This window comes from Ostrea edulis, chromosome 5 (assembly GCF_947568905.1).
Source record: "Ostrea edulis chromosome 5, xbOstEdul1.1, whole genome shotgun sequence".
Classification (NCBI taxonomy): domain Eukaryota; kingdom Metazoa; phylum Mollusca; class Bivalvia; order Ostreida; family Ostreidae; genus Ostrea; species Ostrea edulis.
This window is the reverse complement of record NC_079168.1, coordinates 54,058,523-54,078,992: the sequence shown is the minus strand read 5'-3', so window position 1 is coordinate 54,078,992 and position 20,470 is coordinate 54,058,523. Positions and strand designations below refer to the sequence as shown.

The 20,470-nt window shown below is 36.8% G+C and overlaps 1 protein-coding gene across 1 annotated transcript in view; it reads left to right on the top strand.

Moving 5' to 3' along the window:
• The first annotated feature begins 3 nt into the window (after nucleotides 1-3).
• The window catches only part of LOC125649194 (DNA polymerase alpha subunit B-like), a 43,057-nt gene continuing 22,590 nt past the window's right edge, over nucleotides 4-20,470 (top strand). The window contains exons 1-2 of the mRNA XM_048876487.2: nucleotides 4-212; nucleotides 17,688-17,812. Of these exons, the coding sequence (XP_048732444.1) occupies nucleotides 131-212; nucleotides 17,688-17,812 (207 nt within the window). The 5' untranslated portion in view covers nucleotides 4-130. The remainder of the gene's footprint in view (nucleotides 213-17,687; nucleotides 17,813-20,470) is intronic.

Genomic DNA, 20,470 nt, shown 5'->3' with positions numbered 1-20,470 from the left:
ATACAAATGCCTGATATTTCATATTTCAAAAATAAGTGAAACATTATGTAGTACACTTTACGTTTTCGTTTCATATTTTATGTTAAACAGGAAATAAAAATCGCGGGAAAACAACTTCAAAGGAGAGGAGATGGCTTATCTACAAGACGAAGAACTTAGAGATGAATTTGATTTATTTGGTATTGAACTAACTGATGACGTAATAGACAGATGTAAGTTTTATAGTTTATGTATTATTGAGCGTATGAGTGATATATGTCAGTTCTGTCAACTTCTGTGAATCTCGTAGACAAACGTTGACCAGGTTGGGAACACTTCCCCTGTAGCGAGATATTCTCGCTAAAACGCGATTATCCCTCTCTAGCGAGAGTAAATATATCCCGTACAACCGAGAAAAACACCCGTGGGGTACATCACTTCGTGTTTCATGTGAAAGGAAGAAAAAGTGCTAAAATGTCTGATATACTTCTGCAAATATATTAACCGAAACAAAAACACTCACGATGTGTATTGGATTTCAGACTGCTTTACTCTTACACAGCAACTTTGATATGAAATTTCTTCACTATGTTGTCAATTTCATAGAAACAATTCACATGTTGAGTGTTAAAGGACACATCTCGTGTTTTCAAAGTATACAGAATTATATGCATTTTGTCTTCCTTATGCTTATAGAAATTAATTGTAATAGTTCGTTCGCTGAAGTATTGCGATAATTAGCCACAATACGGACTTAAATCTAAGCCCCGATTTCAAAAAGCCTAGTTAATTAGATAGGTAGTCACGTGGTACAGTGACGTCATATGCGACCTTCGTCGATCAACTTGTTGTAAAAGTAGTGTTAGATATTTTTAAAAACTCGAGTTTTAGGGGCCTAATTTATTTACCATGGATAACATTTATTTCGATGTTGACAAATTTCCCGAGTCTTATATCTTTTAGCCACCAGTGCGAGAAAAGCGAGTATGAAATCTGCATAAATTTGCGAGTAAATAATATTTACATGTATACATGGGATCACTGTCTAAACACAATTTGGTAATGCCATTTCTGTAAACAACTGTAATTAGCGTTTTTGCTTTTCTAAAATAAACAGTGCAATAATTATTAAATTTATTTTTGGAGAAGTTAGATAGGCCTAAATTATGATACGATTAGGCCACTGATAAAATGTGTTGTGTTTCCGCTAACCCGACCGACCCTAAATTATAGCCCCGACCCTAGAATTTTTTTTCGATATTTAAAAAAAAAAATCGTCATTTTCCCGGAAAAAATATATTCCCGGTTCTTGGTTTTCGGTTTAGTTAGACATTGAGATGAAGTCATTCAAACGCTTTAATGATATACAAAATTGCATGGTATTGTGTCAAGCGTTTAAACAACATTGATAATGTTTCTAACTAACAGCATGGATGTTGGTTGACCCAGTGGCTAGTACCTCCATGCGTGCTCACGCAACGATGATTTAACAATTGAAGTTAACAGACGGTCGAGAGACTCTGTCAAGTGTCATGTTTTCATAGAAGACTTTCTTTTGTTAAAATTGCCAACTCCTATGTTGTTTTTAGACGGTGGCTATTTATAGCCATGCACTGTCTTATGCTATCATTTCAACGGGCATTAGACGGGGACCCTAGTTTTATATGGAGGTCATGATGCAGATTGACAGACATGAATGTCCAGTCTGTCAAATTTGTATGCACATCCTTGGTTTCTGCTGCAGTTCTAACTGAAAACACTATGAAAAAGGCCGCAAATAAAGTAGTGAGCGCATCCGAGAGCCGGAGAGGAAACAAAGATGTGCAGATTGTTTTTAAAATAAAAATTTATGTCCGGTAAAAAGTTTTAGCTGGAAGAGAGTTGGATCCCATTAAGATAAGTGGGATCTGCCCAGACTGTCTTCCTACCCTTGTTCCATTTAGATTGTGAAAATACATTCAGAAATGTATTAATAAACTTAAAATATGTTAATGATGTTGATATTTTGGTGATGATTTAATATATTTTTTCAAAACCATCACATTATTTTCCTGTCAAACATATCCAATAGAAGTATTCCTATGACAACCAATCTAAATGTAGAAACAATATATCTGGTACTTGTAGAGCATAGTGGCATAGAGGAGTTAACTTTTGTGTTTTATGCTAGATATGTTTCATTGAAAAATATAGTTTCTTATAAAACATCTGGAAATAATCCTCAGCCAATAATGGGTGAAATGTTATGATTGAAAGTTTATTTGCAATTCAATTTAAGCAAAATTTTATTTTGAAAGTATAAAATTCAATAGAACATTTAACTTGTGCAGTAATTGGGGCTATACGGACCGTGGATATCGGCCTGGATAGCTCAGTGGTTAGAGCACCTGACTAGAAATGCAGGGGTCCAGCCAAAGGTTTTCTCCTTCCCATACTACATTTGGTGCCGTTGACCACCCCTAATGGTGCAGGTTGGCCTGTCAGGGGTGAAAGAACCTGGGTTGATATATTGAAAGACAATTATAAAATTATAATTGATCTTGAGGAAGGAGGAATGTAGTAATTGGGGCTATACGGACTGGATATCGGCCTGGATAGCTCAGTGGTTAGAGCACCTGCCTAGTAATGCAGGGGTCCCGGGTTCGATTCCCGGTCCAGCCAAAGATTTTCTCCTCCTTCCTATACTACACTTGTTAGAGTTTACAATGTTTTTTGCATACTCTGAAAAAATAAAATTAAAAAAAAAAATAAAATTTATTTCCTACCTACCTACCCTATTTTTTTCTGGAACGTTAGCGGAAACTCAACAATTTTTATCGTTGGCCTTATGTATCATTGACAACTAGGCCTACTGTCACGGGTGCATTTCGGGAAAAAAAAAATAATGATCAAACTTATTGTGAAAATCACAATACTTTTAAATTATTTTATTAAAGTAATTTTATTAGGCCTAATAATTATTTTTTGTTATCAACACGTTGTTACTTACGAAGTGGGAGCGCGGCGTGCTGTTGTTGTAAACACGTACGCTTTTCTTAAAAAAAAAAAAAATGAAAGCATTAATTATAATTCAATTCTAAAGTCGGGAAATATTATATTTTTTTTATTTATAATTGAAAGTTCAATTATCTTTAAATTTCCTTTTTAAAACTACCAGTTGGTAGACACTGCTAACAAAGTTCTGCCTATGTTGTTACAAGGTGAAGGTCAGTTGGTGCGAGTGTGTATTGAATTCGAGAGCAGAACGGAAAGCATATGCCGTAGGCCTATATGTAACAGTGCGTAGCTTCGATAGAACAATTTTCTTGCAGTTTATCTACGTCTTTGTCCAAGTGCTTGTTTGGAAAAGTACAGGGACAAATTCTACTGGGAGTTTTTATGGCAAAGTCGTTGTGCCGACAAAAAATATTCACGGCTTTTCCCTCATACCTTCCTTCGAAAATTGGAAAAAAGCACAGTCCAAATCCTCTCTACTGACAGCAAGTACACGCTTAAACGGCACAAAACACCCTAATGCAGTGTTATTTACAAGCTGTTAATGTGATAATTGTTTGTTTGTCAATTAAATCTAATCTGTTTATGAAATGGCTATCAACTGTTTTCAAATCTTCTCGCTCGAGGTCGCATATGACGTCACAGATAATGGCGCGTAAAATATCGAAGAAAATATGCATATCGCAAGATTTGAATTTCATCGCTTTCAAATTAGAAAACTACGCAAACTGTTTCATTTAAAACACATGTAAAGTAGTTTTAGGCATGACATGAATCAATTTTGCTGAAAAAATTAAAAAGTTTAAAAACATGAGATGTGTCCTTTAATCTCAGCGAGATTCGTCGAGGCTGAATATTTGGACTGACGCCTCCTCGGAAGAGGCGTCAGTCCAAATATCCAGCCTCGACGAATCTCGCTGAGATTAGTTGAGTGTGTGTGGCACTTATTCAGCGTTGCATGGGATTTGCCATTATTTTCAATAAAGATGCCAAAACACCTGTTTATGGTAATGTTTATTTCTCGCTAAAGAGGGATAATCGCGTTTTAGCGAGAATATCTCGCTAGAGGGGAAGTGTTCTCAACCTGTTGACGGTTTTGCTGTTGGATGAGAGTAGCTCTACGCTTAGCTGCAATAATGTAGCCCTCTCTGATTTTTTTTTTTTTTTTTTTTTTCAGGGAGAGGGCTACAACTCCTTAGGATCTCCGTAATGGTGCAAATGCGGGAGTGATTCACTCCCGCAACATTTGCGCTCATTCTAAACATTTCCTGATTTTCTTTAGGTAAATAAAATGATATTCTATGTTACTTAGTCAATATATAAATTTACAACCCGCAACTTAAGATTTGTGAGGCTCTATTCTACCGTTTTCAACAATTTCGATAAATTCCAATTTCTCGATTCATATTTGTGCGCCATGTTTGATGTACTGAAGTATAAACTTCCGATTGTCAAGTCATTTGCATATGCCATATAAGGTAGTATTTACATCAATGGACAAGTATGGAGGCGAAAGCTATTTCGTCGGTATTGAAAAGGTTTGAATTTAATATCAAGTTAAAAACCGAACAACAGAGTGTAAATTCTTTCTGCAATAATATGATTTTCCTCTCTTTGTCGAAGTGGCTCAAGTATCTACATTTTCGTGCTGATTGTCAATGTTTAGGTTTTCCATTTGATCCACCTACGAGATCTCGCGATAACAAGCATGGCGGAGCAGACGAAGAATTTTGCATGCTGTACATTGTATTTAATGAAAAACACCTTTATTAGACATGCCGGAGCACAAAGTTGGTACTCCTTTTGGTGTAAACAACATTTGGGACTAATACACAGAGTTTATTATCGGTTATTCATAAAATTATTTTGCACCATTACGAAGATCCTATGGAATTGTAGCCCTATCCCGAAAACGTCAGAATTAAAAAAAAATTGGATAGGGCTACATTATTGCAGCTACTCTACGCTCAGACTAGACACAGGCACCTGAAGTGTGAATATGTCTCATGTACATAATAATGATTTTTACCACAAGCCCATCGGGCAAGTAAGAGTTCAAAATTTTGTAGCTCAAATAAAGTTTTACTAGCTCAAATGCTATGCAAGATTTATTCAACATATTCGAACTTTGAACATATTTTTATTAAGTATATTACAATACAAATTTAAGACGAGAATTCAAGCCCTCTTTCAACTTCTAATTCTGTCATTTCTGTCAGATTCTCCGGAATCTTCCAATGTTTTAATTCTTCTAGTTCTTCATCATCACTCGTCCTAGTAAGAACTAGGGCCACATTTAAAAATATGTTTGTTTCCCCTCTCCCGACCCTAAATTTCAGAGGAAGGTCGGTAGGTAGGTAGGTAAAAAGTTTGTTTTTTTTTAGCTAGCAGAATTTTATTTATTATGAAATTCCCATAACCATTAACAATGCCCGATACCAAACGTCGTGAAGCACATCATCCATGTTTCCTCATCAAACTCGTATAGTCAGTTCTCGCGTAAATTCTGCTTTGATTGCCACGTTTTGCAATTAGGGAAGGTGTCGATATTTCGGACAGTACTTCATGTATTTTGGAAATGCTCATTATCTAACCACTAAACTTAGGCATTGGACTACATGTATACATATTGGTTGATTCGACGAACATTGGGTTTCATCAGAATTTTCTCTGCTATTTATGCCACATACTAACACTTAAATAAAGTTAGGGAGAATGTTGCAACTATGGACAATGGTGTTAGTTTTGGACACATGGTGTTATAAAATTGGTAAACTCGGTTGCTGTCTTTTATTTATAGTTCACTGACATTTTATGCTTTTGTTTTTTGCACATTATCTTAATTTGTATATGATAGTGATTTTGATTATATTTTTAAAATGATATCGGTAGATCTAGTTTACCAGAAAACGTTTCAACGGGACTTGATTTTGCCGATCAAACAAAATGGATGCTGACATCAACCAATCAGAGCTGAGTTACACATGTGCATATAATTAGGTGTTTTCCAGTTTGTAAATATAGCATTAGTTCAGAAATAAGTTAAATTGAGAATGCTTCTGATTGACTGTCAAAAATATCGCATCCGTTCGAAATATCAACACTTTCCCCTACTGAAGAACACAACTTGCACACTGGATGCCCCGAATTCTCTTGTTTCCTCGCTCCTCGTATAGACAACATTTCTCCATCTCGATCTTGCAGATCACTAGTCCGAATTGCGAGCCGAATTCAATGTTAAACTCACTTGTAACTAATCAATAAAACAATCATGATTCTTGTACTTATTAATATCGATTAAAAGAAAATATCAATCCAAAATTCGATATTAAACAGAAACCAACAGTTGTAGTCAACCGAATTTTCACTGCCATTTGAGCAAACGAGTCTCGTGACTCAAAACAAAGCTCGACAGTTTGATAAAATGTTTTCAAGAGACTGTTTATGTGATGAAAGAACCCATAAAATCGATATTAGTAAGTACAAGAAGAATCGTTTTATTGATTAGTTATGAGCTTAAAATTGAATTCGGCTTGTAAGTATTTGAAATCAGCCAGAGAATGCCGCCTCCATCTGGAGGCGGCGAAATTTCTAGATTTCGGACCAGAACACCTCCTGTATTCGTATTATTATTTTTTAATTTTGGATCGAAACCAAAGAAGATATAGAAAATTGTTGTCATTATAAAATACTGATCTGCACCAGAAACGACCTTGAAATTTTCTTAAAATTAAAAAAAAAAACTTCACCAGAATGGCGTAATAAAAACTTATGGGTCGGTGTGAATTTTCAGACTCGGTCGGGCGAGGGGAAACAAACAATATTTTTATTTTGGCCTAGGGTTGTTAACTAATACTCATACATTTTGAACATCTGATACGGTAATCTGAGATTCCTCCGACTCTTACCCCCGCTTTTATATTGTGAGATGTGCGGGGGAGAGTCAGCAGACTCCATATTGAAAAGTGGGAATTCAGCGACACCAGCTGGTGTCATTGCTTTACCTACCTCTTACAACTTTATTTCATGGATCTATCTTCCAAGACTCGAGGATTCAGTTTTCGGAAAATTATTCTGCAAATAGATCATGATTAATACGATGCTATCGCCCTTTAAACAGCCCTAACCAGAGTTCTTGAAAAGTGTCGGTAATGTCGGATTATCCGATAAAAGTAGTAAATGTCCGACACGAGTTACTTAATTGTCGGTCCTGATGGCCGATATAAGATCAGGATCGAAGTCCCTTTTTTCTTTTTACCGGGAAAAATGGCGGCCATGTGGCCCATAAATTTTCAAACCGATGCTAAATCCGGCAACACATTGAAACGTAAACGTGAGGAATCAGTTGTGAGGAACAACGAGGAGAAGAGAAACTGATTGTATCTCCGCCTGGCAATCTGGGAGACAATGGCTTTTGTTTGCAGCTTTTTACCTACTGCTTGATGACACAATCTGCTCAAAGTCGAAACTGACGAAAGACCAACTACACTCGGGCTTAAGTGAGAGAAAAAGTAGTTACAACGATTGCAGAGGAAGATGAGAAAGAAGTTGAGAGGAATATACAGGATAGAGAGACAAATGGAGGATGAGAGAGAAGTGGAGGGTGAGAGAGAAATAGAGCAAGAAAGTGAGGAAGATCCATTCAGAGTGTAAGGAAGATTGAGAAAGGGTATGAAAAGATAATTTATAAACTTATAGCTGAGATGGAGATTGAATACAATTACACATGTAGTTGATTTTAAATAAAATATCAGAAAACCTCAAAAGCGATGCATTTTTATCTGGACTGACAAAATTTTGTTTGGGCTGACACTATTTCTAACAGTGTCAGACCAAATGTCTGACAATTCAAAAGAAATTTCAAGAACTCTGCTAACACCGACAAATGAAACATCACTTGCCGCCTCACCATTCGATTTCTTTGCGCATGACATCAGCACATAAACACACAAAATTCCATGATTTAAACGGCGATAGCATCATATTGTAACGTGCTAATGTCCAAGAATAAGGCAGATGTTATATTTACAGTTTATTTACAAATATACACATATTTACACACAACATTTATGTTGAACAACTTCAAATAGTTGAAGGTCAATATACACATCAGTCCATCTGCTTACGGAGCAGAACTGACATCCATCTGTATTAAACTCCAATACAGAACTGACTCAAACTTGGGCATGCCCCTCAAACTTCAAGGTTCCCAGCCAAAATCATAAAGCACCGATAATGGCTAACTTTGATCAGGAATATAAACAATGAACCCTTATATTCCCATGAGAACATCAGCGAGCACTAGTGTAGGACGCTGACAGACATATCCCGTTGCCCATTGTGGTAACAGTATAGAGCAATAAATGCTAAGCATTTATACAAGATAAACAAATAAACAGAATTAGTGAAACTCCAAAACTATGATATTGCTCCCTCCTTCAAAGACATGTGCCCACACATGTTATTTACAAATTAAAATTGACAGTTTTCTCAATGTACATTCTCAGTTAATTACACTGTCACTTTATAAATCCAATCGTTCCACAGGACGGCGGATTCGTTTACCGCGTCCGTATTCTGCATTAATCCCTGCTTCGCAATCGTCATTATAACTCGCATTGTCAATAGAACGTACTTCGTCATCATCACCAGACTGCTGATTGCTTGACGGCTGCCACGCGTCACTTTCACCATAAAATGGTTTTAATCGGTTGTAATGCACAACACGCGGTCTGGAATTTTGTGTCTTTTGGATTCGGTACACAAGATCACTAATTGACGTAACTACGCGATAAGGTCCGTCCCAATTCGATTGTAATTTTGGGCTCACACCGATTTTGCGTTTAGGATCAAAAAGCCACACGAGGTCACTACTTTTATATGGGTTAAATGGAATAATCGTATCCGGACTTCTGTTTATCACTTGCACTTTTAATATGTTGTCTAGCCGATTCATGCACTTTGCACATTTTGTCCTTCAAGTCTGCAACATATTCAGGCACACTGTTTGTTTCTTCTTTAGGAATACTTCCGTACATTAAATCCACAGGTAAACGTATTTCCCGACCTAACATCATCAAATTCGGGGAATATGACGTTGATTCCTGGTCAGCACTCCTATATGCCATCATTGTCATCGGGAGAATTTCGTCCCAGTCTCTTTGATCTTTAAACACTAATGTTGCAAGCATATTTCCAACCGTTTTATTGAAACGCTCAATCATTCCGTCAGATTGGGGGTGTAAAGCTGTAGTTCGAGTCTTCTCCATTCCTAGTAGTTTTGACATCGAGATGAATAGTCCAGATTCAAAATTTCTTCCCTAGTCGGAATGAATAAGTAAAGGGACCCCAAAACAACAAATGAACTCATCAACGAGCTTCCTTGCCACAGTCTCAGCCTCTTGATCTGGGATCGCGTATGCCTCAGTCCATTTAGTAAAATAATCTCCCACAACAAGAATGTATTTGTTTCCGCGTTCTGTTACAGGTAAGGGACCCATGATATCCAGGGCTACCCTCTCCATTGGAGCTCCCACATTGTAGATCTTCATAGGGGCCTTGTAGGATTTAGATGGACTCTAACTTGCCGAACACTGTTCACATTTACGACACCAGTCCTTTACACTAGATCCAACACGCGGCCAATAAAATCGTTCTCGTATCCGAGACAAAGTTTTGTTGACTCCAAGATGACCAGCTGTAACGGCATCAAGAAGTGATTTTAATATATCTGCGCGATATATTTCTGGCACAATCACTTGCCACGAAATTCACTTCCCTGTATCATCTTCCCATCTCCGATGCAGGACACCATTTTTGAATTCCAGTCTTTGCCACTGAGACCACAAAGTTTTCACTGGCACACTTTCCAAACAGATTTCCTCCCATTTAGGCTTGGTATGGCTTTGCTGCAATTTTGAGAAAATAACACCTATTGTTGTATCGTCTCTTTGGGCTTTGGCCATTTGAGATTGTGATATTCCATTTATCCAGGAAGGTTGAGTCTTTTTACGGACAACATTGCATTTTCCTTCTTGACGAAAAGTTTGTTCAGTTCGCTTACAATATGAGCAGTCTTGGCAAGGTCGGCGCGACATCGAGTCAGCATTAACATGTTTTGCTCCAGCTCGATGTTCTATTTCATAGTCATAAGTGCTAAGAACTTCCAGCCATCGAGCTAACTGTCCTTCAATATTTTTGAAATTCATAAGCCACCGAAGTGACCCATGGTCTGTGCGTAGGCGAAACTTCCTGCCATACAAGTAGCAGTGGAAGTGTTTAATGGACTCTACAATTGCGAGTAATTCCTTTCGGGTTACACAGTAGTTTGTCTCGGATTTCCCTAGTGCATGACTAAAATAGCCTATTACTTTCTCCTTACCATCTTGAATTTGAGAAAGCACAGATCCAATGGCTTTGTTGCTAGCGTCTGTATCTAGGATGAACTCTGAGCCTTGAGGGTCCAAGTATGCCAGTACCGGACTGTGCATTAGTTATGATTTTAGCTGCTGGAAAGCCGTGTTGCACTCGTCCGTCCACAAAAATTGTTTATTTTCTGTCATGGAATTTAATGGACGAGCAACTTTTGCGAAGTTCAAAATAAACTTGCAATAATAAGAGCATAATCCAAGAAAACTATGAAGCTGCTTAATGTTGATGGGCACAGGCCAATATCTTATGGCATCAATTTTTGATTGATCCACTTGAATTCCATCCGGGGTTACAATATGTCCCAAGTATGTCACTCGCTTTTGAAATAAGGAACATTTCTTTGGACTAATTTCAGTCCTGCAGTACGTAGTCGCAAAAGCACTTCCTCTAAACTATTTAACGTTGTCTCAAAGTCTTGACCGAAAACAATCACGTCATCAAGATAAACCAAACAGGTTTTCCAAGATAATCCCGATAAGACTTTACTCATTAACCTTTCAAAGGTGGCAGGTGCATTACACAGTCCAAAGGGCATGACCTTGAACTGGTACAGTCCATTTTCGGTCACAAAGGCAGTTTTCTCACGATCCTGATCTTCCACTTCAACTTGCCAATAGCCGCTTTGTAAATCAAGGGTGCAAAACCACTGAGAACCAACTAGAGCGTCCAGTTTGTCGTCAACTCTGGGAACCGGAAATGAATCCTTCTTAGTAACATAATTCAACTTTCTATAGTCTACACAAAACTGAAGGGAACCATCCTTCTTCCTCACCAATACAATTGGGGAAGCCCAAGGACTGTTTGATTTTTCAATAACGTCCTGAGATAACATCATATCGATCTGTGATGACACCTCAGATCTCTTAGCAAATGGCATTCGACGGGGTTGTTGTTCGATAGGTGTAGCGCCCTGAGTGTCAATCTTGTGTTTGATTACTCCTGTGCGACCAAGTGCTAGTTTGTCGGGTGCAAACACATCTTTGTTGTTGATCAAAAACTGTTATAGGATTTCCGATTGTTTTCCATCCAAATTGAAACATGATTCAGATAGTAAAGTCGAAAGGTAATCCGGAATTTTGCCATCTGGATAAGAACAAGTTTCCTCACTTCCGTCTATTGTTACAGCTTCGCAGTGACCAACTACTGTTCTCGGATAAAGTTTGATTGATTTGTCTGACACATTGAGCACACGTATAGGAACTTTTTCCTTCGACAAATCTACTACAGCTTTCCCTACAATCAATTTGTACTTTTCAGTGAATTTCTCGGTAGGAATAACAAGGCCGGTCTTAGGTACTGAATCGGTATCCAAAACTTTTCCTTGAAGCAACATCTCACTTCCAGCTGGAACAACACTGTTATCTTCCAGAACAACCCTACAACATCGCATGTAGTTGCAAGAGAATGTTGAACATTTTACAATATGCCCATTCAATTTAAACTGACTATTTCCTACATCAAGAACACATTTATGTGCCTTCAAGAAATCAAATCCGAGCAATCCCTCGATGTCCTCATCAGTGTCAACAATCCAGAATTCATGCTGTACAGAAATGCCTGCGAGAGTCACATTCATTGTCTCGATCCCTTTTGCATGAATACATTTGCCATCAGCCATCTTCATATTCATTTTAGAAGATTGTAATTCAGGGAGTGGATTCATTTTCCTGTAGACACTGGTATTAATGATAGAGACATTGGCACCTGTATCTACAAGAAATCGTACAGATTTGGTATGTATACATCCATCCACATGCATACATACCAGACCTGTCCTTCGATATTTGAGAAGATCGCGGGGTAAAGTTTGAATTTCCCTTACCAGAACTTGATGATTTTTTGGCTTTCGGGCAGTTCCTTCTAAAATGATTCCCACCACAGTTCCAACAACAGATTTCTTTTGTTGATGGTTTTGAATTAGCAGCACATGTATCTTTCGATTTTTTCATTGTTGCTATTTCCTTGCGCATTTCAACGAGTTCCTTTGAAATTTCTCCCATACATGCTTTAATGTCATCAGCAATGAATGATTTTTCATTTGCATAGGCACTGACAGTTACATTCTGCACCGCTGTAGTAGCTCGTTTTTCTCGCTGTTTTTCTGCCATATTAAATGCATCCAGTTCCACGGACAGTTTTGTAGCATCATCAATTGTTTTTGGATGCGCTTGCTGAATCCTCAGTCAGTAAGGGCGTCTATGAAATGATCCCGACACAATGTTTCCAGTAGATCTCGCAGAGCATTAGGGTAAGCTTTTCTGCTCAATCGTTTTATATATTGAGCTAACTCCGGAAGTGATTGGTCTCTTTTCCGGACAAGGTTTTTTAGCTGAACTCGGAACAGTTCAGTTCTGTTCTCGGATCCAAAACGGTGACTTAGTGCAGTTGACAATTAAACATAGTAATGTCATTTCTCTGGCTCCAGATCAGCTAATACTCCTTGTGCAGCACCCCTTAACGAGGATGCTAAGAACATGGACTTCCTTATGTCGTCCCATCCATTTATCTCTGCCACAAGTTCAAACTGGACTTTATAATCATCCCACGGCTCAGACCCATCATATGCAGCTGGACTTACTAAAGGTTTCATAAAATACCTGTTACTTTGATGATCATCATTGTAACTATTGTTTCTGAGTACCGCTGTAGTATTGCGTATTTCTCGATCAAGCGCTGCACATTCTCTTTCTATACGCTGGATCTCATGAGGGGTGGATGTCATTGTCCCTATTCCTGTATCTGACCTATTACGTCTTATTCCAAATAGCACAGTTGGGGTATCTAAATTTTCTGCCATATCACTTGTAATAATGATCCCACCGCTGCCACCAAAATTGTAACGTGCTAAAGTCCAAGAATAAGGCAGATGTTATATTTACAGTTTATTTACAAATATACACATATTTACACACAACATTTATGTTGAACAACTTCAAATAGTTGAAGGTCAATATACACATCAGTCCATCTGCTTACGGAGCAGAACTGACATCCATCTGTATTAAACTCCAATACAGAACTGACTCAAACTTGGGCATGCCCCTCAAAACTTCAAGGTTCCCAGTCAAAATCATAAAGCACCGATAATGGCTAACCTTAATCAGGACTAGTTCTAATTGTAACGGGGACCGTTACAGATGTTCCCCAAACCTCCCCCAATTAAAAAGTGATGTCCTTGTGAATCTATAGGAAAAAATCATTTTATTTTAGCCTTTAATTACATGTAGTACGTTCAATATGGTCATTTCAGTACCAAGAAATGAAAGAAAGCGTTGCACGTGCATACACGCGCACGCGTGTATGATTCCGAATTTTTGTTGATGTCGTTCAACAGGCATTTGTATCATATACCCACAGTATGAATTTCATAACGTTTCCACCAAATATAAGGAAGTTATAGCGATTTTAAAATCGTCCAATCAGAAATCAGCACACGTGCTGAGCAGTAATTCTAACCACAGCAATTTGTAAGGAGTACCAAGATACATCTAAACCCCTAATATGAATAGAATTTGATGAAAAACAAAAACGTTATCGTCCTTTAAAAATTGAACATTTAAAAAACGTTACACGCGCATGCGCGTGTGCGTTGGCATTTTTTGTTACACCAACATATAGATACACATATTGTCTACATATGCTGTGAATATCATCTCATTCGCTTCATAAATAAGATAGTTACAAACGTTTTAGCATTATCCAATCAAAATGAAGCGCACGTGCATGCGCGTGCAAATTGGTAATTTTGACCATGTAAATCAGTTAAGGGTCTCAATATCTACCTATGATATGAATTTCAAGCCATTTCAATGAACAACAAAAAAGTTAGACTGATTCCAAAGTTAGTGTACAAATTTTGTAATGCACGCGCATGCGTGCGCGTGCTGACAAAATAACTATTATTTTTCATATGTACAAATGATATACTATCATCCTATTTAGGTTTTATATCGCTTCCTTCAATATTCTGATTTTCCATTTTTTGTACCAAAATTGCAATGCACGTGCGCGCGCGTGCATGCACGTGCAAACAAAATGACTATCACTATGCACATCTACAAACGCTATACTATCATCCTGGAAAGTTTCATATCGATCCCTTTTGTAGTTTCTGAGAACACTACCGGACAAAAAAGTACCGGAGAAAAAGAATAATAATAATAACTAGACACGATCTCGTTGCGAGCAACGAATAGGTCTTCCGTCCGATTTGTTGATGCATTCGGAGTTAAAAAAAAAAAAAGAAAGAAAGACAAATGAGTCCCAATTTAGTTTCCGACTTTAAGACACTTTAGATATAATCATTTTTTCACATCATAAGCTTCTGAAGCAAAGTTGCAGTGAAATTCGTTTGAAATTCTACTCCAGGCGAGCCATAAGGCCCGCGGGCCTATTTCTTGATGTCATTTGTTAGCCCTCTATAGACTCGACAACTTTAGTTCTATATGTCTTTACAAAATATTTACCTGTAAAAAGTTATTGAGATCGACCGATATCGATAAAAAATCGACTCTACAGGCGAGCCATTAGGACCATAGGCCTATTTCTTGATATCAATCGATAGATCTCGATAAACTGAACAACTTTTGTTCAATATGTCCTTACAAAATATTTACCAGTTACAAGTTTTTGAAATCGACTGATATCGACAAAAATCGACTCTACAGGCGAGCCATGAGGCCCACAGACCCATTTTTTGATATTGATCGATAGGTTATGACACATTGAACAACTTTTGTTCAATAATGCTTTTCAAAAAATATGTCGTTTTAAAGATATGAGGCGTCAAATATTTACGATTTTGGCCCTTAAAATCTCTAATTACGTAACATATGACCTACTTTTTGATTTGATAAGATCAAGCTCGTTGAGATGAACATTTCCGCTTCTACAACTTATTATAAAATATTAATAGTTTCTGAGATATTCTCAAAAACATTTGGACCCTTCTGAACCCCTAATTTAAAGGGCCAGCCCGTTTTGCTTGATATCGTAAGAAAGGCCATGTCATTTTAAACATTTTTTGCTCAACAAGTATTTAGAAATTCTTTACCGTTCTCGAGTTATCTCTACAAGAAATATTTAGGGACCAAACTGTAGCTCCCTAACGGGGCCACATAGGGAAAAAACGAAATGTACATATTGTTTAGATTATCATTCTGAACAACTTTTGTTCAATAATGCTTTTCAAACTATTTGTCGTTTTCAAGATATGAGGCATCAATTATTTATGATTTTGGCCCTTAAAATCCCTTATTACGTAACATATGACCTACTTTTTGATTTGATAAGAACAAGCTCGTTTAGATGAACATTTCCGCTTCAATGACTTATTACAAAATATTAATAGTTTCTGAGATATTCTCATAAACCTTTGGACCCTTCTGGGCCCCTAATTTAAAGGGTCAGCCCCTTTTGCTTGATATCGTAAGAAAGGTCATAACATTTCAAACATTTTTTGTTCAACAAGTATTTAGAAATTCTTTACCGTTCTCGAGTTATTTCTAGAAGTAATTTTTAGGGGCCAAACTGTAGCTCCCTAACGGGGCCACATAGGGTAAAAACGAAATATGCATATTGTTCAGATCATCATTCTGAACAACTTTTCTTCTTTATTGCTTTTCAAAATATTTGTCGTTTTCGAGATACAAGGGGTAAAAAATTTATGGTTTTGGCCCTTAAAATCCCTTATTACGTAACATATGACCTAAATTTTTATATGAATAGATTTGGATTGTTAAGATGAACATTTTTTGTTCTTTGACTTATACCAAAATATTAACCATTTTTGAGATATTTGATCTAGACTTTGAGCCCTTCTAGATCCCTAATTGAAGGGGCTAGCCCCTAAATCTTGATATTTTTGAAAAGATCTCGTAAATGTGCACAACTTTTGTTCTACATGTCTTAACAAAATATTTGCAAGAAAAAAGATATTGGAGATCAAAGGTCAAAAATCGCCGAAATCGGCGAAAAATTTTGGCATCCATTTTTTCCGGTCCAGGCGAGCGTTTAGGCAAATCGCCTCCGGTAAAATCGAATCCCCCACAAATCTTCTAAAATGTTTACTCTATCTTGTGTAGAAATTTCAAGACTCTAGCTTCAAAACTAACGGAGGAGATGTGTGGACAACAAGGCCCTTCAAAAAGTCACTAAAAGAGAGATAACTCCTGACCGGAAGTGACGTCAAGCACGAAATTTTGCAAGCAAAGTCTCGTCACCAAAAGACATCTTTCCTGAAAATTTCGTGAAAATCGATCGAGAAATGGCTGAGAAAAACGCGTGTACTACCAAGGAAAATAATAATAATAATAATAAAAATAATAATAATAATGAAGAAGAAGAACGCGAACAATAATAGTAAGGTCTTCCGTAGGAGACGGAAGACCTTAATAATGAAGAAGAAGAACGCGAACAATAATAGTAAGGTCTTCCGCAGGAGACGGAAGACCTTAATAATAATAAGAAACAGAGTAAAAACAATATGTTCCCAAACTTTGTTTGGGGAACATAAATATAAACAATGAACCCTTATATTCCCATGAGAACATCAGCGACCACTAGTGTAGGACGCTGACAGACATATCCCGTTACCCATTGTGATAACAGTATAGAGCAATAAATGCTGAGCATGCATACAAGATAAACAAATAAACAGAATTAGTGAAACTCCAAAATTATGACAATATTAATCATGATCTATTTGTAGAATAATCTTCTTTAACCTTGCTCATGAGAGACAAGAGGGCTAGAATAGGCTGTGCCTGCTGCCCAATCCTATTCACTTTGAATGAAATATTGTTTAATTTAAATTAACTTTTGAATGTATGGTGATAGGGCTTTCATATTCCGCATGTGTATTCATTGTGAAAAGACCTTGCTGTTGGTTCCAAAAAATTTTACTTTGTGACCTTGATCTTGGGTTTTGACCTACTTTTGACAAACTTCAACATTGGCCATAACATTTGAATGGTTGGGAATAGGGCTTTCATTCTTTTCCCACTTGTATTCAAGACCTTTTGTTAGGTAGCAAGATTTATGACCTTGAACTGAAATTTGACCTTCTTTTGAAAAATTTCGTCATAACTTTTGAATGGTTACTGCAGGGCTTTCACATTTCGTGTGTATACCTTGTGACAATACCTTTGTTTGAGTACCAAAGTTTTTGATCTCTTGAACTCTACTTTGGGGTGAGACCTACTTTTGAAAAACTGACCTTTGCCATTATCATTTTTGCTGCCATACTTAGACATCAGCGTTTCACAACCACAACTTTTTTTCAGTGAAGGAGATCTGTATAACATACAACTTGGATGCTGATAAAGTGACAGATGAGTGGCTTGCATTTTCTAAAGCCAAAAAAGATCTGGCAATCTCAGTAGAAAACTTGGATCTATTTGATAGAGAGGTAAGAAGATCATGATTTTAAGAACTAAAGTATGCAATTAAGAATTTTGGAGTTTCTGTCAGAGATGTAAAAAATGTGGAGTACTTAACAAACTGCTATAACATCGTAATTCAAGGCTCGTAATACACTATTTATTATTATTAATACACTATTTATGATACATACGAGTTGTGTGATTTCATCTTCACGATGATTACTTGTTTATTCTTTAAGATATGGCATATTCAGTGTTAATTTTAAAATAAATACTATCGGTTGATATGAAAGAAAATTCCAAATTTGTACTGTTTTTATGCTATATTTCCCAATGCAGTCTTCACGAAAAACTGTGAAGCACAGGCCCTTCGGGCCTCCCAGTATAATAATTTTGCAAGCCCAAACAATATTTTACAGGCCCAAAATGTTTTTTTCTAATTTGACCACTTGTCATTTGCAAGGTGCTGCATGCTGATTCTACACTATAGATACATGCATGTTCTACTGTAGGAAAATACAGGTCAAGACGATCATAGTTAGAGAACAACTGACATTAAAAGGATTATCTTATTTTATTTTTCAACATATTAATCTCGCAGATACTTCAGCAGCTCATGTTCTACTTTGTTTTGTATACACTACGTACAAAACATTTTGTTTTCTCCAGAATCAAATCTTAGCCAAGGTCTACCCTCGGTCCAATGGGGCATGAATTTTCGTTCCTTTCTCCTCTTACGATCTGATGGTTGTTATTGTGAAATACGCTTGGGTGGTTTTGAATTTCCCGGACGAGCCCCCTCCCTATACTTCAGAAAATGCAGCATGGTTGATCGTTTTTCTATGCGAAATTTGACTACTAAGTCGTGACAAAGTCTGAGTCAATCTCACGCTTTATTTGTAATATATACAGAACATATAAGAAAACATTTATATGCCCGCTGGACTCCTGGGTTCAATATTTTAAGAAGCCCGATCCCGATTTTACTGGCCTTGGCCATCAGGCCACTGGTTAACGTCGAAGACTGTCCCAATACGCCGGTTTCAAGATACACCGGAGTTATTTCCCTTTGGAGAACTCTCGTATATAGTGAGGCGCGAAAAACAATTTGTTTACACGCGGGAGTGGGACTAATATTCATCACTGCGTAAGTTAATGTACTCTGTGAGTTTTTCATACACTGTTAGATCACCCGAATTCGACTGATACACAAACTAAGTAAGTTATCAGTATTTAGTGAGTAATTAGATACATAAAATTCTTATCATATCACGTTATTTCGTTGGTCATAAGTACCATGTCAAAGATATTACTTGCAAATATGACATTGTTTTTATGTTTCCACTTTAGTAAAACATTTCTTTTGATATTATTTTGTATTTCCTACATTTACATATTAAAAGAGAAGCCGCTTTTAATACATTTCATCGTCTTCCTCGTTGACTGTAGGTCCACTCTGTCCCACTTAGTCATTCAAAGTTGCACTAAATGCACCTCCTATACAGAAGAGTTCATATCTCAAAACTTGGGTATTGGTACCATTCCCAAAGGGTAGCACGTGAAACTAACTTTTAATTCTGTAGACATTCGGACTAATCATTTTATTTCCTATAGACCACACCAAATTCCTATAGCAGGCTTTCAAGCGGGCCCTTATTTTTCTAAACAGCCCTTATTTTCCTTATTTGAGCTTTAGAATCCTAAAAAAGCCCTAATTGTTTGTTGAAATTCCTACATTTTCAAATTTTGAAAGTTTAAATAAATTTGACATAAAGTAAGTGTTGAATTTATTAAATTTAGTCTTAGTATACTTTCAGAAAATGAATATGTTGATTAAATGTACGTCTCAGAAGACATCTTGATGGTTATCAGCTATATTCAGCATTGATTGTGAACCATGGGAGTCCACCTGAATTATATCATGGTTTGTGCTGAATGCTGAATATGGCTGTTGATGACCACTGGTATGATCTTCTGAGTGGGTGATTAGTTTTTGTATTATTGCTCTTGCAAATGGTGAGTAAAACATATTTTCTTTCCTATAGATGGTTTTCATATGACGTATTTTGACCCCGAGTTATTCCCCTTGGCCGCCATCTTGTAGGTCAAACTGGTGGATTTTCCTCTTTAGGCAACCAATTTCAAACATGTAAGGCAGAAATATATGGGGAGAAATCTTTGCAATATTGCAATTATGAAGTAAAAGATGCATTAACAAATGTATATTAATAAGAAAAACAGTTTATCTCCACCTTAGTGACCAGAATAACAAGGCTGATTTTGGTTGAATAATGAAGGAATCCGGGCATGTTAACCTACAATATGGCGGCCAATGGGAAATAACTCTTGCTTAATCGCTTCGATGGAAAACCATCTATTGATTTGTAAATTTAACCCTTATTTTTGTCTAAAAAGCCCTTAAAAATCCTTAGAAAGGCCCTTAAATTTTGATAATTTTACGTTAGCAATTTTTAAACCATGTACCAAAAAAGAGAAATGATAATAAGAAATTAAATTGACTGAAAATGTTATTTATTGGTATAGTGTTTATATTGAGCATCATCGGAAATATTTTAATATTTGATTGAGTTTTTTAAAGCAACATTTTCAATAAAAAAAATGATATACTAAGTGATCATTTTAGTAGACAACTTCTGGTTTGATATGAGGAAATCTATTTTTTT